The sequence below is a fragment of the Nicotiana sylvestris genome, chromosome 7 (genome assembly GCF_000393655.2).
Source record: "Nicotiana sylvestris chromosome 7, ASM39365v2, whole genome shotgun sequence".
Taxonomy (NCBI): domain Eukaryota; kingdom Viridiplantae; phylum Streptophyta; class Magnoliopsida; order Solanales; family Solanaceae; genus Nicotiana; species Nicotiana sylvestris.
Window position 1 is genome coordinate 120,125,716 of NC_091063.1, and position 26,803 is coordinate 120,152,518.

Genomic DNA, 26,803 nt, shown 5'->3' on the forward strand with positions numbered 1-26,803 from the left:
ACTCACCGATGCCTAGCCTGAGTCAAGGTACTTGGATCTGCACAAAAATATGTAAAAGAGTAGTATGAGTACACCACAACGGTACTCAATAAGTATCAAGCCTAACCTAGGTAGAGTAGTGACGAGGGCAGGTCAAGACACCTACTAGGATAAGAAAACTGAACAAGTATAATATAGCCTAATAATGAAAACGAGGAAATAGTTGCAATAAAGCAATACCATAAGGTAAGCTGCAACAACTGAATTTAAAACAATAAAGGAAACAAGGAAGGAACAAAGAATAATAAGAACATCAAGGAAATAATGCGGACAAATACAAGTGAGGTAAATGAGAGATAACAACAAGAATCACAATCGAGGTACCGCCTCGTACCCCTATTCCACAATCACAATCACAATCTTTTCTTATACCGCCGCGTGAGCCTTACATTTAGATAGTTTTGAAAAAAATATTTTTTTCCGAAATAGCTACACGCACTTTAGCCCATCTTATGTCGCCGCGTGGCTTCTAGTAATTCCCTTATTAGCAACACACACATAAATTCCACTTTATGCAGCGACATGAACATTAACTCCTATCCTTGTACCGCCGCATGTGCATCAATATCACAACACATTAACAACTCGCACCACAAGTGCCCATATGGCGCAACTTGTCAAAAGAATCAACAATACCAATATTTACACAATAAATATCCTTTGTTTGTACCACAATGTGTACAAGAATCTCAATAATAACAAAATAAAAGTGAATATCTCAACAAGAAAGATATCTCAATAATTTATCAACTTCGCCTCAATGTGATAACGGCTTTTACAACTTCAACATCAATAACTCAACAAGAAGGTATTGCATGAAATAATAACTTCAAATAAGGTAATTCAACAATTAAGAAATTAACAAGAAAATAAGGAAGACAATAACTTCAACTAAAGCATGCAAGTGCAAAATAACAAGTAAGAGATAGAGCAAGTGTTAACAATATCAAATAAATCACGTAAGGATAGATTAATACATGTGAGGGTAGATTAACAACGAAAGTTATAACATGTTATAACAATGAAATTAAAGACATGAAAATAGTCTAAATAGCCTAAACCGGTCAAATACCACATATAGCCCGTGTACCCAATCCTCGCCTTGCGTACACGGCTTTCACTTAACCCAAATAGTACAATCAACCCAAATTCTAAGGGGTAGTTCCCCAACACAAAGTTATGCAAGATACTAACCTTAAACAAGCCAAATCAATCCCCTAATAAGCCTTTTATGCGAAAATCCATCTCCGGATTATTCAAATCTAGCCAAAATAACTTAATACCATAAATACAAATCATAGGAAACTATTCCAGATAATAAAGTTGCAATCTTTAAAGAAAATCAAAAAGTCAACCGGGTCCACACCTTGGAACCCGACCAAACTTACAAAATTCGAACACCCATTCAATAATGAGTCCATGCTAAAATTATCCAATTTTGACCTCAAATCGACTTTCAAATCCTCAATTATGATTTAGGAAGTTTACACAAAAATTTCCAATTTTTCCAACTCAAAACACTAAATAAATGATAAAAATAATAATGGATTCATGAATAATAAGCAAGTCCAAGTCAAAAACACTTACCCCTATCCAATCCTTGAAAATCCCTTCCAAAATCGCCAAAAACCGAGCTCTTAACTCAAAGTGTGAAATAATACTCTTACCTACGATTTGGGATTTTAAATTCTACTGCCCAGTTATTACACTTCGTGATTGCGGAAGTTCCCCTTGCTCGCGAAGAGCAACAAAACTCTAGTGGCAAAAACCTTCTATGCGAACGCCATATCAAAGTCGTGAACGCGATGACCATTCACCCATAACTACACGATCATGTACTACCACTCGAGATTGCGATGAAAAAACATGTGAAATTCCAAGGCTTCTCCTTCCTTCTCCACGAACGCATCCCCACACCCACGTTCGTGCTGAACGACCACTCAAAGCTTCGCGATCACATCCTTAACCACGCGAACACATAGAACAAATTACCACCTGCCAGAATTAACCCTTCGCGATCGCGTCCCTTTTCTTGCGACCCCGAAAGAGAAAGCCATATGCCAGTCCAAAATGAGTCCGAATTTGATCCGAAACACACCCGAGGCTCCCGGGACCTCATCCTAACATACCAACAGGTCCTAAAGCACGATACAAACTTAGTCGAAGCTTTAAATCACATCAAACAATATTGAAATCACAAATCACACCCTAATTCAAGCCTAATGAACTTCCAACTTCTAAAACTAATGCCAAATCATATAAAACCAACTCCGATTGGCCTCAAATTTTGCACACAAGTCATAAATGACACAAGGGGCCTACTCCAACTCCCATAACCAAAATCTGAGCCCGGTATCAACAAAGTCAACTCTCAGTCAAACTTCTCAATCTTCCAAACCTTCAACTTTCCAACTTCTACCAATTTAAGCCAAATCGACCGACGGACATCCAAATCCAGACATACGCCTAAGTCCAAAATCATCATACGAAGCTATCAGGACCATCAAAAGTCCATTCCGGAGCCGTTTATGCAAAAGTTAATATCTGATCAACTCTTTCAATTTAAGTTTCTAACCTTGGAACTAAGTGTCATAATTCACTCCGAAATATCTCCGGAACCAAACCAACCACCCCGGCAAGCCACGTAACTACAAGTGAACATAAAATAGGCAATAAACAGGAAAAACAGTGCTATAATACACAAGACAATCGGCCGGGTCATCACATATAATATCAAATAACACAAAAACAACCATTGTGCCAATATCATATCAAATCGCATGAAAACACCCATTGTGCTAATATCACTCATCTTCATAGCATGAAAACACATATCGTGCAATGTGTTTTTGTGTGTGTATATATATATATATATATATATATATATATATATATATATATATATATATATATATATATATATATATATATATATATATATATATATATATCAATAACAAGCAATATGATGCATAAATACAATCAAGAGGAATAAGTAAGCATAATATAACCCATGAGAGACGATCATAACTATTTTACCAATAGGCAAGCCAACATTTCAACAGCTTCTTTGTTCAAATATCACAACGAAATCTACACATGATTAAGAAAGCTCATGTAGCACAAAAATGATAGGTTTGTGCTCGTCTAAGGCATGACTACGGTCAAATCTAGTATATTAACAACCTCAAGAATAGTCCAACATGGCCAATTAAGATATCACAAGCTAAAACATGATCTCTAGCATGGACATTGTGTTCATGTAGTCATAAAATTCAAATGAAACATAAGTCAAGAAGATCACATAGTCCAACAAGGCATCAGGAAGCATAAAATCTATCTCGAGTATGAATAACCATGTTAAATGCATATATACTCGTGATCTCGCATATACATCACCCTTTCATGTAGCAAACAATATCATTTATTAGGAAGATTGCCTCAAACTAAACTAGGAAAGACATTTATCTCATCCGGCTAGTCTAAGGCTCCAAAATTGCTTTTCCTTTTTTTGAATTCACCTCCAAATGCCTTGAATCTAACCAAATAACACTTAAACAAGTCAAAAATAAGCTTTAGGAGCTATTCTTATATCAAAAAGCTTCGATCTTTATCCAATTTAGAAAAGACAACAAAAGGTCAACCTGGACCATATGGTCGAAATCCGAAATCATGACCAAATCTCGATGATTCATTATCTCTAGAGTCCAAATATGTCATTTAATTTTCAAATTAGATTCCAAACCATAAAATTCACTCTCTTAAGTATTGGTTGAAAATCCAACTTTCTCTTGCTCAAATTCAAGTTTTGATGTTAATCTAGTGGTAGATTCTTGTGATAATCATAAATTCGAGTTATGTTTCCTTACCCCAATAAAGTAGATGAAAATCAACCTCAAAATCACCTCAAACCAAGTTGTCTAGCTCCCAAAATGATAAAAATAAAGTCCAAGTTCTAAATGGGGCTAAATATACAAGTGCAGAAATTTTTCAGAAATAATAGCATTACACCTCCTCCGCTAAAATAGTTATACCTTTATGTAAATGTATCAAAATAACAAATAGTTCAAATTTCTGAAAATTAAATTCAAAGATCTACAACTTTGATCAAGGCATATTCATCAAATTCCTCATAGATTCTGAACAGATTTCTAGCGAAATCTTGTTTGATGTAGAAAATTACTATTTCAGTATTTCAAGTCTTTCAAAACATGCTCCAAATGCGCCGAAACTCACCCGAGCTCCTAGGAACTCCATCCAATAATTCCTATAAAGTGTAAATACCCTATTTAGACTTGTCCAAAGGCAAAAAAACACCCACGAAAATATCACAACAAAGAATTGAGGTTCAATTTGAATAATTTTTTTTAAGTTGTTAAATTTTCGTTCTTTCAAAAAGTGTCCAAATCACATTAGATACTTCAGATTACTTTTAAACTTTGCACACAAGTTTACTTCAACTATATAGAGCTATCTAAAGTCTAAGAGCACATCAAAGTCAATTCTTGGTCAAACTTATATTTTTCAAATTGCCATTTTTTGACAAATGGTGTCGAATCCTTCTAGAAACATCCAAAATCCAATTCAAACATACGTACAAGTCTAAAACTATCATACGAACCTATTAGATTCATCAAAAAGCGATTTCAAGTCCGTTTACTCAAAAGTCAAACTTTGGTAAATTCTTACAACTTAAAGCTTCCAAAATGAGAATTAATCTTCCAAAATACTCCCGAACCTTTTGGAAGTCAACCCAACCATGCAAACAAGTCATAAAACTATCAAATGAACCTATTCAATATCTCGAATTGCAAAACAGAATGCTGGAACTCAAAACAACTAGTTGTGGCGTTACACTCTATGATGGAGACAATTGTATTCGATGGACCCATACGTTTTCAAAATCTAAATACGTCTCTTCCGGGCTATTTAGTCAAGGAAGTGAACAAATTTATACAGTTTGTACAAAGTTCAGCCGATCATATTACTCCATTTATCCTAAAATGACCAAATTGCCCTTCGAATCCCAAGTAGGCATGTGATGTGACATGCTATGTGCTTATTCTCCCTTGTTAGATGTTAGATACTCCCTCCATTTTAATTTATGTGAACTTGTTTGACTGGATACGGAGTTTAAGAAAAATTAAAGATTTTTGGAATTTGTGGTCTTAAACAAGTCAAAAAGGGGCTCAGAGTATTTGTGTTGTTATAAAATCTTCTCTTTAAGGGTAGAATTGTAAGTTTAAGCTAAATTTTTTTCCAAATTTTAAAAAAAGGAATTTTTTTTGGAACGGACCAAAAATAAAATAGGTTCACATAAACTGGAATAGAGGGAGTATAATATTTGGTATTCTAACGAAGTCATGTTACCTCGAGGAAACTACTAATGACCAACAAAAGAAATTGAAAAGTTAAAAGAAAAAAAAATAGATTAATAGGAGAAAAAGACAAAAGAGAGGGTGTGCTATGTAAATAGGAAAAACTTGGAGTGAGATTGTAAACTACAAAGTCGCATTATTGACCAAAATCTTAATTTAGAGGAGACGTCTCCCAATAATTTCCCCATTACGGCATTACCCAATTGGACCCATTATTGGAATATCTATTTCCACTTCTACCGGATTACCCGTCTGTTTTCTTGTGTTGTGTTGGGATCTTTCAGAGGAAAAATCTCAATTTTTAGTCATAGATAATAAGTGTGAGATCCATCAACTTGAAGGTGTGTGCATGGGTACTCAAACAGAAGCAACACCTCTTCTTGAAGATGAGATTCTAGAGGTTCTAATTTCTCCTTATTTACTTCTATATCAATTTTTTTTTCAATTTTTGCACACTTTATATTGAATAGTATATTACTTGGGAAATCCATTCGGGGGAGTTTCGATGCTTTTTCTTTATTAATAGTGTTTTCTTTATGAAGGCAAAATTTGTGTTTGGCTGATCTTCTTTTCATTTTGTTTCCTCTTTGGTCAAACTTTAAGGAATTTTCGTTTTGGCTTAATCGCAAATTATGACTCTGCCATGTTTTTGCTAGTTTCCTAGTTCTAGATCCTACTATTGGAAAAGTGAAAAGGTGGATTGAGTAGAAAATTAAACTAGAAAGAGAGCTCATTACCTTAAATTGGAAACAAGTGGAAGTCCTAATAAATGGATTCCTAATCTAGGCAGTTGAAATTAAGTGTAGGAGCAATATGAACCAACACAGACAAGGGCGTACGCAGAACTTTTTGAAAGCGGTGTCGACATTTAATATATTAATAAAACACAATTTAAGCACCAAATAGCCGTACAAAAATCCAAGAAAATGGGGCTCAAAAATCATAAGAAGAACATGTCTGCTAGGAGATTCGAACACATGACCTCTTCAAGAAAACGGAGGCAACCCACCAAGAGAGCTAAAGTGCAAGTTGTGACAAACAGGATCATTTTACGCGTTTTTAACAATATTTTGTATTTATATACTATTTACATACATATATTTACTAAATTTTTCGGTGATGACACCGCTACAATCAAGGTGATTCCGCCCATGAACAGAGATGATATTTTATTATACTTGTATTGTAATTGATCATTACCGAGTAAGTCTCTTACTTCAAACAGTACAAAGCATCATTCTCAAGAAAGAAAATGTAGAATAGGACTCATTGTTGATAAAAAGTCCATACTGGAAAAAGATTTAAGCATGAAATTGATATATTCTCAACAGCCCTTTCATCTAACTTTTTTCAAGGAAAAGCATAAATGATGTTCCTAAATTTTGTTAGACTCTACACTATTCAAACCCCAGTCTCTATAATCCTTTTGTCATGAAGATAATCTGTCACATCTTTTCTCCGTCTTTGCTCAGTGGTTATCTGTGAAGATTTGTGATTCCACAAAATATGAAATAAAGAATTGACTGGAGAAGGAACGAGGTGAAATAAGTTCTTAATTTAAAAAAAAAAGTAGCGAAACTATTTGGCGAGGCCCCTTTAGTTTCATTGGTCTTCAAACTTAGCTGCTGTATATTTTTTTTTATTATATAGATCTTTGTTTTACAAAATTGAGCTGGGCATGTATAAGTACTCTGGCTCTTCCAGATGTCAAAGCATGGAGTCTATCATTCTTATTTAATATAGAAGATGATAAGCAGATGTGAATGTGAGTCTCTTCAAGTTTCTTTTCTTGATAATTTCCTATTTTCAGGATGAGAATAGTGGACTCTACACTGGAGATGGTTCTGTTGATATCAAGGGTAATCCTGTTTTGAAGAGTGAGACTGGGAACTGGAGAGCTTGCCCCTTTATTCTTGGTATGTCAGACTCAGATTTCGCTTTTCTCGCTCTGTTTTATAGTGTGAGTGATTTGCTTGCCGACCTTGGTGTCAGGTAATGAGTGCTGTGAACGTTTGGCATACTATGGCATTGCTACTAATCTTGTTACCTATCTTACAACAAAGTTTCACGAGGGAAATGTCTCAGCTGCTAGAAATGTCACCACTTGGGCAGGCACTTGTTACCTAACTCCCCTAATTGGAGCTGTGCTAGCAGATGCATACTGGGGAAGATATTGGACAATTGCTACCTTCTCTACCATCTACTTCATAGTAAATATCTCACTTTCATTTTACAGAAAATACAAAATTATGGTGTGTGTAAGATGGTTTTAAAATTATCTTCTTGTGACTTGCATATTCATATTTTGTCATTTTCCCTTTCCTACCAGAGAGTTCCTATGACATAACTAACTTCAATCTAGTGATTCTTGTTTAGTTCTCATTCCATGGGAAATGCCAAAACTTAATTTTGATGTTTTCCTAGAAATAGTTGAAACTGTATTGGTTAGGGAAAAGATCTGAATTTGTTCCTATACTAATTGCTATACCCCCCCCCCTCCGGGGTTAAATTTTTGGTTCACTCATACCGTTGCCATTAGCAAGTCGTGTCGTATTCTTGCCATTAACAGAGCTCTAAGGTTAAAAGGGTGGACTCGACGTATCCAAATTCTTCAAGGAAAAAGGTCTAAAATTTAATCCTGAACCTTTGACAATGGATTAAAATTATACTCAGGTTGGAGCTTTGTAACTGTCAAGGTCAGAAATGAGATTTTTTCCTAATGGCAGGAGTAATATTATACCAGAACTCTAACAGAGTGCAAAGTTACTCAATTTTGGATGGTACAGGGGAAAATTTGACCTTTTTTCCCTCTTTATATTAATTAGGAAGCTCAACGTAAGGTCTGGCTAATGGTGTTGTGGGCCTTCACCTTTTCCTCGATCTTGGTGAATCATATTCTTCTACAATTTGGTGAAACAGAAGACGTACTGGTGCAGGCCGGCCATTCAACCTTGCGGTTAATCTTATTTAGACATTTAGATGACTATCAAACTATATTCACCTTTGATTACCTGTTGTGTATCAGTTAGTTTGTCATTCCTATCTGGAGCATTAGGATAGACAATGGAATGACATTCCTCGGGAATTTTAGATATCTTGAAATATTTTTCATTCCTATCTGTAACACAATAAATTACGGAGAAAAGAATAAGAGGAATATAGTGGAAATTACGGAGTCAAGTTATTCATATTTAACTTTTTTCATTTCTTTATAATTGGTGGGTGCAATTGTGGTACCAAATGATGTGACGTTGGTTCTAGGTTTGCATATTGTTATGGCAACTTTGAGGAAGGTCGAGAAACTTTCTCAGCAAACTGCTTAAGTGATAATTTTCCTGTTATGACTGGTCCAAATAGATCTGCTTTACCCTCTAATACTGTTTTAACTTAGCTATCAACATTGTGATATGGCACTTATCACAACTTTGTGAAGTGTGATATTTACAAAGTTTTAAGCGAACTAAAGTTGGGAAACAGGGAAGAAAGTAATAGCTGTATATCTGCTCAGTGCCTTGCCTCTTTAGAACTGTTATATTTAGAGGTCTCATCTTTACAACTAATACAGCTAGTCCAAGTGAGACAGTAAATACGTGTCTTGTCTTGTGAACGGGAACCTGATTGTCTACTGCCTTATCTCCCTTTTGCAACTGAGTTTTTACCTTTGCTCTAGCCTCTAGTGCAACATGAATTATGATGCATATCTTGTTCTTGCAGCCATTCTTTCTCTTGCATCTGCATGCTAGACTTACTCTTTCTACTTCATGTTTTTTTTGGTGTTGATTGGCTGTATAGGGTATGTGCACGTTGACACTATCAGCTTCAGTTCCTGCCTTTAAGCCCCCTGAATGTATGGATTCTGTGTGCCCAGCAGCAACTCCAGCCCAATATGTCATACTCTTTTTGGGCCTCTATCTGATTGCTCTTGGAACTGGTGGAATTAAGCCATGTGTCTCGTCATTTGGTGCTGATCAATTTGATGACACAGATCCAAAAGAGAGGGTTAAAAAGGGTTCCTTCTTCAATTGGTTCTATTTTTCTATCAACATTGGAGCTTTGATATCAAGCAGTTTGATTGTGTGGATTCAAGAAAATGCCGGATGGGGCCTTGGGTTTGGCATCCCTGCACTTTTCATGGGCATTGCCATTGCAAGTTTCTTTTTCGGTACACCACTCTACAGATTTCAGAAGCCAGGAGGAAGTCCTCTCACTAGAATGTGCCAGGTTTTGGTTGCAGCATTCCACAAATGGAACTTGTCTGTCCCTGAGGATAGTACACTACTTTATGAAACTCCAGACAAGAGCTCTGCAATTGAAGGAAGCCGAAAACTGTTGCACACTGATGAACTGAGGTACTAATATTTTTCTTATTGCCAAAGAGAATGTTTTTATATTCCACTCTCTTCTCCTCTGTGTTCTTTTCAATCTTCACTTCAGTATGTTTACTTCACTAGATAGTGATTACTTGGTGTATAGTTTCGAAAGAATCTCAAATTTCACTTAGCATATTTGTGCAGCCTTGCTTTTTGGAATGTGTAATCTTTCATTCCTCTCCTCTGTTGTTCTTTATTTCCAATTCTTGATGGTTTATGGCTATCTTTTGGTTCTCTTGTACATATTATCTAAGCACACGGATTTGTCTTTTTCTCTCCAACATGTAGTGATTCAAAGCTTAATGATAGCTTCATATAAAGTGAACAAAATCAGTTTATGCTACATGGCCAAACTTCTTAGCCGCTTGGACAACCTTTGCAAAAAATTTATGAAACTTTTCTTCTGAAAAAAAAAAAGTTTGTGTAAAAGGAAACTGTGTTTGGATAGTTGGATTTTTTTTTGAAGATCTGAGCGTTTTCTGAGGCCTGCTTTCAACATGACTTTCTTAGCTTGTCAAACTTTCCCTCCTTCACCAAGAAAGTTATCCGATAAGCAAGATCTTTAATTGATGTGCTTGAATAAGGCTGATCAATTCTAACTACTTGGAGCTATTGAGAAGCTAAATTTTCCTGCAAGGGTTAGAGTTAGTGTGCTTTTTGATCTTCTAACATTATCTTCTTCAGGTGCCTTGACAAAGCTGCTGTAGTTTCAGACGTCGAATTGAAAACTGGGGACTATTCAAATACTTGGAGGCTTTGTACTGTCACGCAGGTTGAGGAACTGAAAATTTTGATCCGCATGTTCCCAATATGGGCAACTGGAATAGTCTTTTCTGCTGTTTATGCACAAATGTCTACTATGTTTGTGGAGCAAGGGTCGGTGATGGACACTGCCATTGGTTCGTTCAAAATTCCTGCGGCCTCTCTTTCAACTTTCGATACCATCAGTGTTATTGTGTGGGTCCCAGTCTATGATAGGGTCATTGTTCCAATTGCAAGGAGGTTTACTGGAAAGGAGAGGGGATTTTCCGAATTACAGCGAATGGGAATTGGCCTTTTCCTTTCAATGTTGTGCATGTCAGCTGCTGCTATTGTTGAGATCAAGCGTCTACAACTTGCAAGAGACCTTGATTTAGTGGATGAAGCTGTTGCAGTACCTCTCAGTATCTTTTGGCAGATTCCTCAATATTTTATATTGGGAGCAGCTGAGATATTTACATTCATTGGGCAGCTTGAGTTCTTTTATGATCAATCACCCGATGCCATGCGTAGCTTGTGTAGTGCGTTGTCGCTGATGACTACTTCTTTGGGGAATTACCTGAGCTCTTTCATACTGACTCTAGTAACATCCATAACAACTCAAGGTGGCAAACCTGGATGGATTCCAAACAACTTGAACAGTGGGCATCTCGATTATTTCTTCTGGCTCTTGGCTGCACTTAGCTTCTGCAACTTAGTAGTCTATGTTTTCTGTGCCAAAGTGTATAAATCCAAGAGGGCATCCTAAGTCCAAGTTGGTTTTACCACCAAAATTTCATTCTGTATAAAGAAAACTTGACGTGATGATTGACTCTTATGTGAAAGAAAACATCTCTGTGCAAGTCACAAGCTAAACAAGTTAGAAATTCTGTACGTTAAACTTTCAAAATCTTTAATGTATATATGAATGGTCGGAGTTGAACTACCATCTTATTGTTCTTTCGAAGTTGCATCCCTCAACGCTTCCACTATTCAAATTATGGTAGTTTTTAATTTTCCTTCCGACTCATGCTTGCGTTCTCTTGATTATGACTTTTCGGGTGATTCCTATATAAGACTTATTCACCTTGGCCACTCGATATACCAAATCACATTCAAGTTTGACGCAAGTTGAAATTAGCATACTAAAAACCAACACTAACAATAAAGGAATTAACATATGGGAATGCTATGATGCTGAAAAAGTGACCCCAAGGACACTCTTAAGAAGGAGCAAAAGGAAGACGATGTTTTACATGGGTGGCTCAGTTCATATAATCCTTCATCGAGCCCACAAACAACTCTGGCTAGATGAAAGAGAGGAGCAACTTAAGATACTGAGATTATTTAAATAATAATAATAATAATTAAAAAATGAACAAGGAGGAGGGGTAAATTCATCTGTTAAAACCAAAACCAAGGCAAGCTTAGCTAAAAGAACCACTTTGTTCGCATAAATTACAAAAACAAAGGGAGAAAAAAAGAACGAAACCTAACCTTGTCAAAAAAAAAAAAAAAAGAAAGAAGGGAAACTAACTACCTAGAGGACAAGAAATATATATACGAGAACGACATCATGTATACTCAGAAAAAAAGACTGAAGCTATCAAATAATGCCCCATTCAACCTTTATTTTAGTTTGATAAGCAAGTCTAAGTATGCTATAAATAATCATTTATATTTTGATACTATAAAAATTCAAATTTCATTTTTGCACGAAGTTACACAATATAACTTTTATTAGTTTAATAGTTTGCTCAAGAGTTACTCAATGAATCAGTTGATTGGAATTACGGGATGGATGAATATTACAGATGATGAATCAATTTCTTTTATGTGCTTGTCACTTTATCTTTGTTAGTGTGATCTGCCAATAATAATGGATGAATCAAAAACTTTTCATTAGACTTTTTTTTTAATTCAAATTGAGATTTTGCCAATCCTCCTATTATTATTATTTTATTTTTTTTGCAACATCTGAAACTTAGGTAAGTGATGTTTAAACTTATGTACACGAAAATATATTTCATTTAATTCAGCCCTTTCATACTTACTATAACTAGTTATTTAGATTTTCTATTAGCGACTTTAACTGTAACCTTACCTCTATTTATTAGTTTGAGTAAGATACGACTTATTTAAACTGAATATTTAAAATGAACAATTTCAACCTCCATTTCCAACCAAGAGGTTGTGAGTTTGAGTCACCCCAAGAGCAAGGTGGGGAGTTCTTAGAGGGAAGGATGTCGAGGGTCTATTTGGAAACAGCCTCTCTACCCCAGGGTAGGGGTAAGTTCTGCGTACACACTACCCTCCCCAAACCCCACTAGTGGGATTATACTAGGTTGTTGTTTTTGTTGTATTTAAAATGAACAATTCATAAAAAAAAATTGTTCTGCGGGATTACATGTATTTTATATTACTTACTTTATCAGTTATCAATTCTTGTTCATTCTCATTGAGATTGATATCAATTTGGATTAATATTTAGGTACCGATAAAAATGACTGATTTTTTTCTATTTGGAATCGTGTTAGGTCGAATTTCTATTACTTTGGCTAGATTATTTGTAACTGCATATTTACAATATAGGCTTGGTGATTAGCTGGTCCTTTGATTAATTAACATCTCTTTTTGATTGATCTCCTCCTTTCTTTCATTCACAGGCACCGGAGGTCAACTTTTAATTGTTGTAAAAGTTATTGAATGAATCTATTTTATTCTAATTCGATCTAAGAAGAAAAATCACATTGTGTATGATTTAAACCTACAACATCGGATTTTGGAGACTTATGTTCTATCGAATTGAACTAAGAACGCTTACTTATCAGAATAGATAGGGCCGTAAATAAAAGGACTCTTTTCATAAACCCCAATATATTTTGTATACATATATTATGATAGCATGATAAAATCAAACATTATGTCCAATTTAAGACGATCTCAATGTCACGACCCAAAGCCCCATCAAAGCCTATGATGACGCCTAACCCGCTCGCTAAGCAAGCCAATACTCTATAGCAATAAAATACTACAAAAAAATTAAGTTTTAGCGACGGACAAATTCTGTAGCTAAACAGAAAAATCTGCCGCTAATCTCATTTAGCGACGAAATAGCAACAAATTATCAAGAAATGCTGCTAGCTACAAGTGTTTTAGCGACAGATTATCGACGACATTCGTATCTAATTCTATTTATTTTTTTGTAGTGAAAGAATCCAATTATTAAACTATCTAACTATTTCATGATGTAAATAACAATGTGGAATAAATCTCAATTCAACATTATAATTACATAGTCAATGATAAGGTCCAAACACGACTACAACCGTCTACAACGCTCAAAACCCGGTATCACTATATCACGAGAATCTAATAAGAGCAACTAGAATCAACTTAATAAACACATCTGTCCTGAAAAGAAATGCATAGATATCAATTAGGGAAAGAGGACTCCATGTGCTGCGAATTGGTCATGCCAAGCAGTTCATCACGAAGCCCCCAATAACACTCCTACTCAGTTCAAGGATACCACAAATACTAGTCTCAAAACCTGCACAAAATATATAGAAGTATAGTATGAGCACAAACTGCGGTACGTAGTAAGTATCAAGTCTAGCCTCAAAGAAGTAGTGGAGAGGGTTCAACTTCGACACCTACTAACAACTCAATAAGCATATGAAGTATGAATATAGTATGAAATAAAGTAGGATATCATTTATCAGGCCTGCCAACAAATCACAATAGACTGGAATTTAGATATACTTTTCAGGAATATCAGTCAAGGCATCAACGTTTTCACAAAAATAACTTAGACAGAAATCTATCGAGGTATACTATAGTTTCAAGCTCTAAACCTCAAATAGAGATACCAATTACCAATTAGCATGAGAAAAAATAAAACTCTATGCCTACATGTCAAATATACATGCCAAATCAGCAATTTTACATTTAAATCAACAAGTATACACAATCCCAGCACATTCATAGTGCCTGACACAAGTACCTCTCCATCATAATCTTAGCACTCTTGCGGTGACTGGCATAATGTTCCTGAATCATACTCTCAGCACTCTCAGGGTGCCTGGCTAAAGCCACAAGTTAAGATCTTTCTGCTTGAATAGATGTTAGAGACTCCGGAGGTCGGTAAATACCTCACATAGGATACCGTACAAATAATGCAGTCCAAATCATCAATGCGTGAACAACAGCTGCCAATTCCAAGCCATAGACTAAATAATTCTTTTCATGAACCTTTAGTTGTCGAGATGCGCAGGCAATCACCCGACCATCTTGCATCAACACCGCGTCAAGCCCAATATGTGACGCATCACAGTACATAGTATAAGACCCCGAGCACGTAGGCAACACCAACACTGGGGCTATAGTCAAAGCAGTCTTGAAATTTTGAAATCTCACCTCACACTCTTCAGACCATCTGAAAGGAGCACCCTTCTAGGTCAATCTAGTCAAAGATGCAGCAATGGATAAGAAACCCTCTACGAAACGACGATAAATCCTGCCAAGCCAAGGAAACTCCGAATCTTAATAGCTGAAGATGGTCTAGGCCAACTCTGAATTGCCTCAACTTCTTTGGATCTACCTTGATCCCCTCACTGGACACCACATGACCCAAAATGCCACTGAATCAAGCAAGAATTCACACTTTGAGAATTTTGCATACAATTTCTTCTCTCTCAAGGTCTGGAGCACGATCCTCAAATGTTGCTCATGATCCTCCCGGCTACGGGAATACACCAAAATGTCACCAATAAATAGAATGATGGATGAATTAATATATGGCTAGAACTGTTCATCAGGTGCATAAATGATGTTGGGGTGTTGGTCAACCTAAGATGACATTACAAGGAACTCGTAGTGTTCATACCGAGTCTTGGAAGCAGTCTTCGAAATATCCAGATGCTGAATCTTCAGCTGATGATACCCTGGCCGCAAATCAATCTTCGAGAACATTCTGGCACACTGAAGGTGGTCAAATAAGTCATCAATGTGCGGTAATGGATACCTGTTATTCACTGTAACCTTGTTTAACTACCTATAACCAATACACATCCGCATAGAACTATCATCCTTATTCACAAACATAATCGAAACACCCAAAGATGACACACTAGGCCGGATAAAACCTTTATCAAGCAACTCTTGCAGCTGTTCTTTTTAACTCTTTCAACTCCGTTGGTGCCATACGATATGGTGGAATAGAAATGGGCTGAGTGCCTAGGAACAAGTCAATACAAAAATAGATATCCCTATCAAGCGACATGCCCGACAGGTCTCTATCACGGAAATCTCTCACTACCAAAATTGACTCAACGGTAGGAGTATCAGCACTCACATCCCTCACAAAGGCTAAATATGCTTTATACCCTTTCTCAACCATCCATTGTGCCTTAAGGAAGTACGCAACCCTACTAGGAATATAATCTAATATACCTCTCCAATCCAATCACGGCAAACCTGGCATAGCCAGTGTCACAATCTTGGCGTGACAATCCAGAATAGCATATAGGGTGACAACTAGTCCATGCCCAAGATCACATCAAAGTCTACCAGATTGAGTAACAACAGATCAACTCTGGTATCAAAACCACTAATAACAACTAAACACGATCGATACACGCGGTCCACAATAATAGAATCTCCCACAGGCATAGACACATATACAAGAAAACTCAAAGAATCACGAGATATATCCAAATACGGAGTAAAGTAAGATGACATATATGAATAAGTGGATCCCAAATCAAATAAACTGAGGCATCCCTATGACAAACCGGAACCATACCTTTGATGACAGCATCCAATGCAACCGCCTTTGTCCAACCCACAAAACCATAGAATCTGGCCTGGCCTCCCCCTCTAGGGCGACCTCTACCTTCTTAACCTCCACCCCTAGCTGGGTATGTAGGTGAAGTGGCTGTAGACATGTGATTTTTGACCCTCCCCAAGATTTTTCATATTTTAGCATGTAAATATTTAATTTAGGCCTAATATAGCTATTTCAACTCATTTTTACTCTTTTACTTTATCTTGTTACAAGAAAAAAAAATTTAGTATGTATCTTTCATAAATTTTAAAAAAATATACAAAAAATAGTACCTTATTTTTATCTTTATATAATTTTGAAAATACAAAAAAATATATAATAGTTTAATGTTAGCTTTTGCATTGTGTAGTATTTTATCTTATTTTAAAATGAGTCAATTAAAGTGATGGATCACAATTTTAAGAGTTTTAGGGCCCAATTCAGATTAGTCCATTAAGCCTAGGGACCCTTCTAGACTCTTCTTTGGAACAAAAACAAATAAAAAAGACCCTAAGGACTTAACACAAAAAGACCTAGGGACTAATTGGCAAAATACACAAAAAATAACCTAAACCTAGACCTAGACTACACAGAAAAAAGAACGCAGGGACATTCTGCAAAGAAGGGAGCAGCGCAGCTTTTTACAAAAACGGGCTCCCCGTGAATCTTCTTCTTCTTCGACCCCATCCAGTTACCCTTGAACTTCCAGCCATTTCTGACCAAACGACCCTTCCCCATCTCTTCAGGCTGAACTCCAAACAGACCCGCCATTAACACCCAAAAACCCCTCCCTAGCATTCTGCCTCTTCAACTAAAACAAGCCCCCGTTCTTCATCTTCTAACCTAGCCGCACCACCATAATGCCGACCCTCCATCAGCCGTTTCCATCACTTTGAGAAAAAACTCCAAAAATTACTCCCAACACCCTAAAGACCTAAGACCTTGAAAGAACAAAAAATAGAAAAAACAAACGGCAGCTAGCCTTTGGATTTGGAAAATAAACTCAACAATTTTGGATTCTTACACAAGAGTAGAGGAGGTCACGAGAAGAACATAGGGGAATGGAATTGTTTCAGTAACAAACGAGATTTCTGTTTCTTCTTTACGATTTGAAGTTTGATTTTTCAATATGGAGTATGACTGAGGTGTTGTTGAGGTGAGTCCGAGTTCAGTTCGGCAAAATCAATCCGTCCGCGGTCCCGCTTCGAATTCGTCAACTCTGTTTAGTTTCTGCTCGGAAGTCCATATACATTTTAAAGGCTTTCAAGGAAATCCGATTCCTCTACTCTAAGGTATTGAATCAGGACTACAAGTTTTGGATCTATTCAAATGTTGATTCCATTTGTTCTGTGGTAAACTTTAAATCAGTGCATTAATGTGTTTGATGTTCTTCATGTTTATGTTTGTTTGGCTTAAGTTATGATTAAATGGTTCTATTCTAGAATAATGAATTAAATGGGTTTAGCCTACAACAGTGTCAGTGCTTGGGTTATTTGATTCTTTTTTTGTCAATAGTGGGTGCAATGAAAACTGAGAGAAGCCCATTGCTAAAGATGTTGCTCATTCTTGTATAAACCAAATGTGGTTATTTTATTTGTTTAGTATTGCTTGGTTTTAAAAGAATGACCTGGCAAGTTGTAAATTTGGGCTTTGGATTTGAGTGTCGGTTCATATTAAAAAGGATATCGGATTGATCATACCGGCATGAACCCATTTAGTTGTGTTAGCTTGGAATTGAAAGGAATCGAGGTGTGTTGTGCCAAATAAAATCTCAAAATGCATGGACCTCGCTTAATTAATATTTTTTATCTTTAGAATTCGAGGCGTGCCATTTAGTTGAATTTCCATGGCCCTCGCAAAGTTGGAAAATGCGTAGTTACTTTAGGCGCGTTATTTAATAATTAATTTTCTTAAACTCGGGTGTGCATTTCATGTGACCTAAATTCAAATCCCAACAACGTTAAATAAAATGTGTCGCGGACCGCGAGTGCATTTCATGTGGTGTGGTCCAAAGACGTGTTTTGTATGTTGTTGAAATCTTCCTAAAATATGAATTAAAAGCGGCTCAAAGTAAAAGACACATAGGTTTAAAATTGTTTTAAAATCAGATAATTAGGCCAATAATAACAGTTGAGCGACCGTTCTAGAACCACGAAAACCGGGAATGCCTAATCCGAAAGATGGTACAGGAAGAAATGACCCAAAGAGTGAAAATCTTAGAACAACTGTTGAAAAACAAGCAAGGATTGGCAGGTCAAAAGAGTGTTGCCTTCAAAGATCTATGTATGTTCCCCGATGTCCACTTGACGCTTGGTTTCAAGACTCCCAAATTTGAAAAATATGATGTCCAAACACCAAAACACCCCAGAAGGCGAGCACGAGCATCACGAAATCTCCAACAGCCTCCACAAGATTTTCAGGTGCCCTATAACCCACATCCAAGACAGAGGTATAAAAAGGAACAAAGGTTGAAAGATAATTTTACACCAATAGGAGAGTCCTATGCAAGCTTATTTGAGAAGTTAAAGCATTATGACATGATTGCACCTATTCCTCCAAATCATGTGGACCCACGTGCGAGAAGCTTTGACCCTTCTAAAAGGTGTGAATACCATTCCAATGCCCAGGGGGCACAATGTTGAAAGCTGTCGGGATTTGAAAAGAGAAATAGAAAGGATGATCCAGGAAAACCTTATTGTGATCCAAGACAGTGACCCCAGAATATCGCGCAGAATCCTTTACCTGCACATGATGATGCACACTTTGTGGGGATGATGCGTGGTGACAGGGAGTATGAGAATCCTCTCGGGAATTTGCTAACTGAAGTTAATGATTTTGAAATTGGAGAAGGCTCTGCTGATTCTGATGAGAAAATTTGTGGCTAAATATCAAGTCTAGCAATTAAAAAATCATTCCCTCCTCACTAGGAAGGAATCTTGGTAGTTTGTTTTGATGTTTTTCTATTATTTGGGTTATTTCAGGGTTGTGATCCAGATTTTATTTTTTTTATTGAGTCAAACCCCTCTATCCCCTACATTCTGTTTGTGTGAGTCTTGTCTATCTGTTCTGTTGCTATTTTCATTAGCCGGGTTATTTTAGGGTTGTACTCGGATTTTAGGTTGCTTGTTTAGTTGTCAAACCCTTCCATCCTTATTCAATAAAATACAGTTTGTCCTTTTGTGTCATTCTATTTCTAGTTCTTTTCTCGCTAGTTCTAATGACATGACATGCATGCGAAAATTTTGGCCAGATTTTAAAAACTGATTTAATCTGGAATTGGATAACAAAAAAAAAAGAAAAAAAAAACATTTTTGAGGATGAATAAAGAGTTGAAATACTTTAGAATTAAGGTCGAGTAAATTCACCTTCACATCATTGTGAAGATCGGGCTTGAGGATGTTTAATCAATTGAAGATTGATAGAAATTTTGATATTAAGGGATGGAAAGTGTCTTGTGACCACGACACACCAAGAGGACAATCATGTTCGTCAATGCTTTGATCGCGAAAAATACTATGTTTGGCATTCTCGAGGCTGGGAGGCCCTCTTTCTTCTATCCAAACACTTTATATACTTCGCTACCCGTTTTGAACCTGTGTTATTTTCTTTGACTACCCTTTTTTGGAATCAAGTTTAGAGTCAAGAGTCAAAAAACATATACAAAAAAAAAGATAAAAAGAAAAAAAAGAGAGAAAGAGAGAGAGTCTATGTCCCAAGAGTACAAACTGGGACAATTCTTAGGAAGTTCAAGTGAAAAAAAGATGAAGAAGAAGAAAAGAACTGGCAAAGGTCCATGCCTCCAAAAAATAGAAGCTGGGACAACTTGTTTTGAAAAGAAAAAAAAAAGAAAAAGCAACAGAAAGAAAAATGAAAAAAATTAGTTAGGTCATATGTTTGAACTACGTTAGACCTGATTCTTTTAAAAAGGATACATAGGCAGCCTCACGGTTCGGTCCAACCAAATAAGAATTTAGAAGAAAAAGAAAAAAATAGAAAAAATAGAAAAATTCAAAAATCCCCAACATCTGAAATTGGGGCAAAGATTTTATTTCATTTTTGAAAGAGTCGATTCCAAGAGTTGTAAGTCTACAACCCCTCATTTTGAGTTTATTTTGAGTCTTCATGCCGACCTTTCTTTCCAACCCTATCCAAAAACCTTCCAAATAAAGGCCTCCCAATATGCCTTCAAGAATGCCAAGAGACGCATGCAATGAGCAACAGTTGTCACACGACATAAAACACTGTCAAGTTGCCCACACAAGAAAGTAACAGAAAGAAAAAGAAAAGAAAAATGAGAGAGTCTTATTAGTGAAAACCCTCACGGGCACAGTAAGACGACGGTAAGTAAAGATGAATAAATGAGAGAGGCTTGTTGGTGAAAATTCCTCGGGGCACCATTAGTAGAAAGTGAGTCGTGACGCTGATGCAAAGGATTGACACGGATAGGCCCAACTTCAAAGATCATATGAATGGTAAAAGGGAAGATTTGGCCAGTTTGATAGATCGACTGTTAAGTCCAAAATGCATGTCATGATCATTAAGGCTAGTTATTGAAAAAAGAAAATAATCCTTCCTTTTGTCCTTCCGACATGGGCATTTCTTGTTAATACTTGTTTCTTTGCACCATTGTGTCCTTCACTCTGGGTCAGTCCTTGTCAAAATAAGCAAGAAAAGATTTCAAAACTGCTACTAGCTTTTCAGTTGCACAAAGTGAATTTGGCCAGCACACTCAGTTGTTACTGTCAACATGCTTTGAGGATTCATGCAAAGGCTCCCCCTAAAGACTCTTGTCAGCCTACTCGGCACAAACAAAGATAACTAGTGATTCTCTCTGACAGACAAATTGCTCAAAAGTAGGAAGTCATTCACGATATCGGAAAAGGTCACCTAAGCAAAGATCTTCAATTGGGATAAGGCTGTTTGAGCTGCAAATACAAATGGTACTGGTGTGAAACAATCAGAGTTGGTGCAGAACAAAAGTCTTTTGAGACTGACTCAAGCTGATTGAGCAGAAGCCAAGCTGCCCAAGACTCAAGGCCACAAACCGACTACCATTTTCAAAACTGACAATTTTTTCTTTGTATGAAACAGGAACAAAGCGGTGCAAGGAAAGTGATTCAAAAAGAGGAAAAAAATGAAAAAAGAAAAAAAAACAAAAAAAGAGAAGAAAAAGAAAAGACGAGGAGTCGACAAAGGGAAGTTTCTCAAATCTTTACATTTATTTGTCTTGCTATTGTGCATAAAATCTTGCCATTGATCTTCACATTTTTCCTCCTAGGATAAAAAGTCCTAGTATGATGGATTTTCCTCCCAATATAAATCTTAGCCTGATGAATCTTTCTCCTAAGATAGAAAACCTAGTCTGATGAATTTTCTCCTAGGATATAAATCTTAGTCTTATGAATCTTTCTCCTAAGATAACAAAAAAGGAAACCTAGTCTGATGAACTTTCTCCTAGGATCGAAATCTTAGTCTGATGAATTTTTCTCCTAAGATAGAAAACCTAGTCTGATGAACTTTCTCCTAGGATCACGATCTTAGTCTGATGAATTTTTCTCCTAAGATAGAGGACCTAGTTTGATGAACTTTCTCCTAGGATCAAAATCTTAGTCTGATGAATTTTTCTCCTAAGATAGAAAAACTAGTCTGATGAACTTTCTCCTAGGATCACGATCTTAGTCTGATGAATTTTTCTCCTAAGATAGAGGACCTAGTCTGATGAACTTTCTCCTAGGATCAAAATCTTAGTCTGATGAATTTTTCTCCTAAGATAGAAGACCTAGTCTGATGAACTTTCTCTTAGGATAGATATCTTAGTCTGATGAATCATTCTCCTAAGATACCAAAAAAAAAAAAAAAGACCTATGTCTGATAAACTTTCTCCTAGGATCAAAATTTTAGTCTGATGAATCTTTCTCCTAAGATACCAAAAAAGAGACATAGTCTGATGAATTTTCTCCTAGGATCAAAATCTTAGTCTGATGAATCTTTCTCCTAAGATACCAAAAAAGAAGTAGAAAAGAGACCTAGTCTGATGAACTTTGTCCTAGGATCAAAATCTTAGTCTGATGAATCTTTCTCCTAAGATAGAAAACCTAGTCCGATGAATTTTCTCCTGGGATAATAATTTTTAAAAAAAAAGGAAGTCTGAATTTGAAAGAAGAGGGTCAATTTTTAGTTATCAATGTCTAGTTTTCTTGAAATCAGCTGGCCCGCCTAGAGAATAGGGTCAGTCTTTACTTTAGTCAAGCTTAGTTTATAGTTTTCCTAGTCTATTCTTTAGTTTACTCTCATCATCTCATCAATAGTACAAGTGGTTTACAATTTCTCTAACAACTCATAAATCTTCCTAGTGCAAACTGGGGCAGAAAAAAAAATTCTTTTGTTTTGTCTGTTTTGTTGTAATCAGGCGCCCACCTAGAGAACAATGGAAGACTACTCAAGTTTCAAGGGAAAGCAGTTTCGAAGGACGATAACTCGAGTTTCATGGGAAAGCAGTTTCGAAGGAAGACAGTTCAAGTTTCAAAGGAAAATGATTCAAGGTGCAAGGGAAAACAGTGTCAAGTAACAAGAGAAGACGGTTCAAGTTCAGCAATCAGGCGCCCACCTGGAAAATAAGAGAATTCAATTCAGAATGCAATTCAGGTCAGCAACAAAAGAAGCTCGCATCAAGAATGTGAGTCTGCAGTCCAAGATGATCAACATAAGTTAGTCACAATCCAGAATAAAAAGAAAAAAACAAAAAGAAAGACAAGAAGTGAATCCAAATGCAGAAGTTAATGAAAGATGTAAGATGCTCAAGATAGGTTGAGGTCACAAGCTCTACATGTCCCGTTTTGGTCTGAAAAGCTGAAGAAGAACGAACTAGTACCTGCAACTAGCAAGCGTCAAGGTTCAAATCTAAAGTCTGCATGAAGAACCACTCAAGACTCGAGATCAAGCTTCAGAAGACTTATAGATAGGAATCTTGTAACTCGTAGTTGATAGGCTTAGCTAGTCTTTTTTATGTTTTGATTTTGGATGTAACATCAAGACCGCGGACAGGAACCTCGGCGGAACGGCACCTCGACCGGCTCTCCACGCCGGCATACTCCATCATCTCACTCACCTCCGAACTACACGTGGCCTGATTCCTTTATAGCCAAGGATATGTAGGCAACTCAGATACCAGGGCTCGATCACATTCCCCTCTTTCTTAGTTTTAGTCTCTCCAAATAAGGGTCGGGTCAAAAATCTTTCTAGTCATTCTTTGTCTGAAAATACTTCGTCTTTCCAGTCAAAGAGGGGCAGCTGTAGACATGTAATTTTTGACCCTCCCCAATATTTTTCTTATTTTAGCACGTAAATATTTAATTTAGGCCTAATATAGCTATTTCAACTCATTTTTACTCTTTTACCTTATTTTATTACAAGAAAAATGAAAATTACAAAAAAAAATATTTTAGTATGTATCTTTCATAAATTTTTAAAAAATATACAAAAAATAGTACCTTATTTTTATCTTTATATAATTTTGAAAATACAAAAAAATATATAATAGTTTCATGTTAGCTTTTGCATTGTGTAGTATGTATTTTATCTTATTTTAAAATAAGTCAATTAAGGTGATGGATCACAATTTTAAGAGTTTTAGAGCTCAATTCTTGGCCCAATTCGGATTAGTCCATTAAGCCTAGGGACCCTTCTAGACTCTTCTTTGGAACAAAAATAAATAAAAAATACCCTAAGGACTTAACACAAAAAGACCTAGGGACTAATTGGAAAATTACACAAAAAATAACCTAGACTACACAGAAAAAAGAACGCAAGGACTTTCTGCAAAGAAGGGAGCAGCGCAGCTTTTCACAAAAATGGACCCCCCTGAATCTTCTTCTTCTTCGACCCTATCCCGTTACCCCTGAACTTCCAGCCATTTCTGACCAAACGACCCTTCCCCATCTCTTCAGGCTGAACTCCAAACAAACCCGTCGTCAATACCCAAAAAACCCTCCCTAGCGTTCTGCCTCTTCAACCAAAACAAGCCCCTGTTCTACATCTTCTAACCTAGCCGCACCACCATAACGCCGACCCTCCATCAGCCGTTTCCATCACTTTGAAAAAAAAACTCCAAAATTACTCCCAACACCCTAAAGACCTAAGACCTTGAAAGAACAAAAAAAAAAAAAACCGCAGCTAGCCTTTGGATTTGGAAAATAAACTCAACAATTTAGGATTCTTACACAAGAGTAGAAAAGGTCACGAGAAGAAGAGAGGGGAATGGAATTGTTTCAGTAACAAATGAGATTTCCTTTTCTTCTTTACGGTTTGAAGTTTGATTTTTCAATATGGAGTATGACTGAGGTGTTGCTGAGGTGAGTCCGAGTTCGGTTCGGCAAAATCAATCCGTCCGCGGTCCCGCTTCGAATTCGTCAACTCTGTTTAGTTTCTGCTCGGAAGTCCATATACATTTTAAAGGCTTTCAAGGAAATCCGATTCCTCTACTCTAAGGTATTGAATCAGGACTACAAGTTTTGGATCTATTCAAATGTTGATTCCATTTGTTCTGTGGTAAACTTTAAATCAGTGCATTAATGTGTTTGATGTTCTTCATGTTTATTTTTGTTTGGCTTAAGTTATGATTAAATGGTTCTATTCTAGAATAATGAATTAAATAGGTTTAGCCTACAACAGTGTCAGTGCTTGGGTTATTTGATTCTTTTTTTGTCAATAGTGGGTGCAATAAAAACTGAACAAAGCCCATTGCTAAAGATGTTGCTCGTTCTTGTATAAACCAAATGTGGTTATTTTATTTGTTTAGTATTTCTTGGTTTTAAAAGAATGACCTGACAAGTTGTAAATTTGGGCTTTGGATTTGAGTGTCGGTTCATATTAAAAAGGATATTGGATTGATCATATCGGCATGAACCCATTTAGTTGTGTTAGCTTGGAATTGAAAGGAATCGAGGTGTGCTGTGCCAAATAAATCTCAAAATACATGGCCCTCACTTAATTAATATTTTTTATCCTTAGAATTCGAGGCGTGCTATTTAGTTGAATTTTCATGGCCCTCGTAAAGTTGGAAAAGTGTAGTTACTTTAGGCGCGTTATTTAATAATTAATTTCTTAAACTCGGGTGTGCATTTCATGTGACCCAAATCCAAATCCCAACAACGTTAAATAAAATGTGTCACGGACCGCGGGTGCATTTCATGTGGTATGGTCCAAAGACTTGTTTTGTATGACGTTGAAATCTTCCTAAAAATGAATTAAAAGCGGCTCAAAGTAAAAGGCACATAGGTTAAAAATTGTTTTAAAATCAGATAATTAGGCCAATAATAACAGTTGAGCGATCGTGCTAGAACCACGGAACCCGGGAATGCCTAACACCTTCTCCCGGGTTAACAGAATTCCTTACCCGAACTTCTGGTTCGCGGACTGTAATATAGAGTCAATCTTTTCCTCGACTCGGGATTTTAAACTGGTGACTTGGGACACCATAAATCTCCCAAGTGGTGACTTTGAATTTTAATAAATAATCCCGTTTCGATTGTCACTTAAATTGGGAAAAACTCTCTTATATACCCTCTTCCGGGGTATAGGTAAAAAGTAGGTGTGACAGCGGTAACTGGAGTAGCAACCATGACTTGTGAAGTCTGTGGACTAGGTGTAATTCGAGAAGCCTGAGTAGTTTGTGGAGGTGCACCCTTCCTAAGTCTGGGGAAGTCCCTCACCATATGTCTAGTGTTGCCACACTCAAAATAAGCTTTCGGTGGGTGTGGCTGTTGAAGCTGACTCAGGTCTGGTTGGCTAGACTGACCGCTAAAGGCACCCCATGCAAGAGGTGCACTGGATAATGGCTAAGCAAAATGGGCAACCTGAGACCTCGTAATAGTCGGAGTACCACTAGAAGCTAGAAGTGCTGAATGAACTGGATGGATCACAAAGCCCCTGCCATGATGGACTTCAGCTGGGCCACGGGCACCACTATATCCTCTAGAATCTCGAGGCCTCTTGGCGTCCCTTTCCTCTCTCTCTCTCACGGCCTCGCATAACCTCCAACATCCGTTCGATCTCTACCAACTGTTGATACGGAGTATCCGTCTCTAACTCTCGAGTCATGCTGAATCTAATACCATAGTTGATCCCCTCGATGAATCTACAGAATTGCTCTCTGACTATAAGGCAGGTACATCTCGAGATAACTAACTAAATCTGATAGCATACTTTGACACTTACATGGTACCAAGGCACAACTACTCAAACTCCGTGCGCCACGCATCCCGAAGGTCTAGGGAATAAACTCTCACAAGAATATCTCTGAAAACTGAGCTCAAGTGTGTGAAGCTGCATCAGCTGGGCTATCCTCCTCGTAAGCCTGCCACCACTGATACGCTTCTCTTAACAACTGGAATTTAGTGAAAGCAACTCCGCTCGTCTCCACAATACCCATGGTGTAGAGAATACAGCGGAAT

The 26,803-nt window shown here is 36.9% G+C and overlaps 1 protein-coding gene across 1 annotated transcript; it reads left to right on the forward strand.

Moving 5' to 3' along the window:
* The first annotated feature begins 5,583 nt into the window (after positions 1-5,583).
* On the forward strand, positions 5,584-11,471 carry LOC104248926 (protein NRT1/ PTR FAMILY 8.3). Its single transcript, XM_009805283.2, has 5 exons — positions 5,584-5,817; positions 7,228-7,333; positions 7,410-7,627; positions 9,210-9,766; positions 10,472-11,471. The coding sequence occupies exons 1-5, from the start codon at positions 5,767-5,769 to the stop codon at positions 11,292-11,294; spliced, it is 1,755 nt and encodes a 584-aa protein (XP_009803585.1). The 5' UTR covers positions 5,584-5,766; the 3' UTR covers positions 11,295-11,471.
* The last annotated feature ends 15,332 nt before the right edge of the window (positions 11,472-26,803 follow it).

Excerpts from the sequence above, each read along its gene's own strand:
- LOC104248926 (XM_009805283.2), top strand. The coding sequence starts at position 5,767 with ATGGGTACTCAAACAGAAGCAACACCTCTTCTTGAAGATGAGATTCTA. Across the intron at positions 5,818-7,227 it reads TTGAAGATGAGATTCTAGAG|GATGAGAATAGTGGACTCTA; the intron begins GTTCTAATTTCT and ends TCCTATTTTCAG. Across the intron at positions 7,628-9,209 it reads TCTCTACCATCTACTTCATA|GGTATGTGCACGTTGACACT; the intron begins GTAAATATCTCA and ends TTGGCTGTATAG.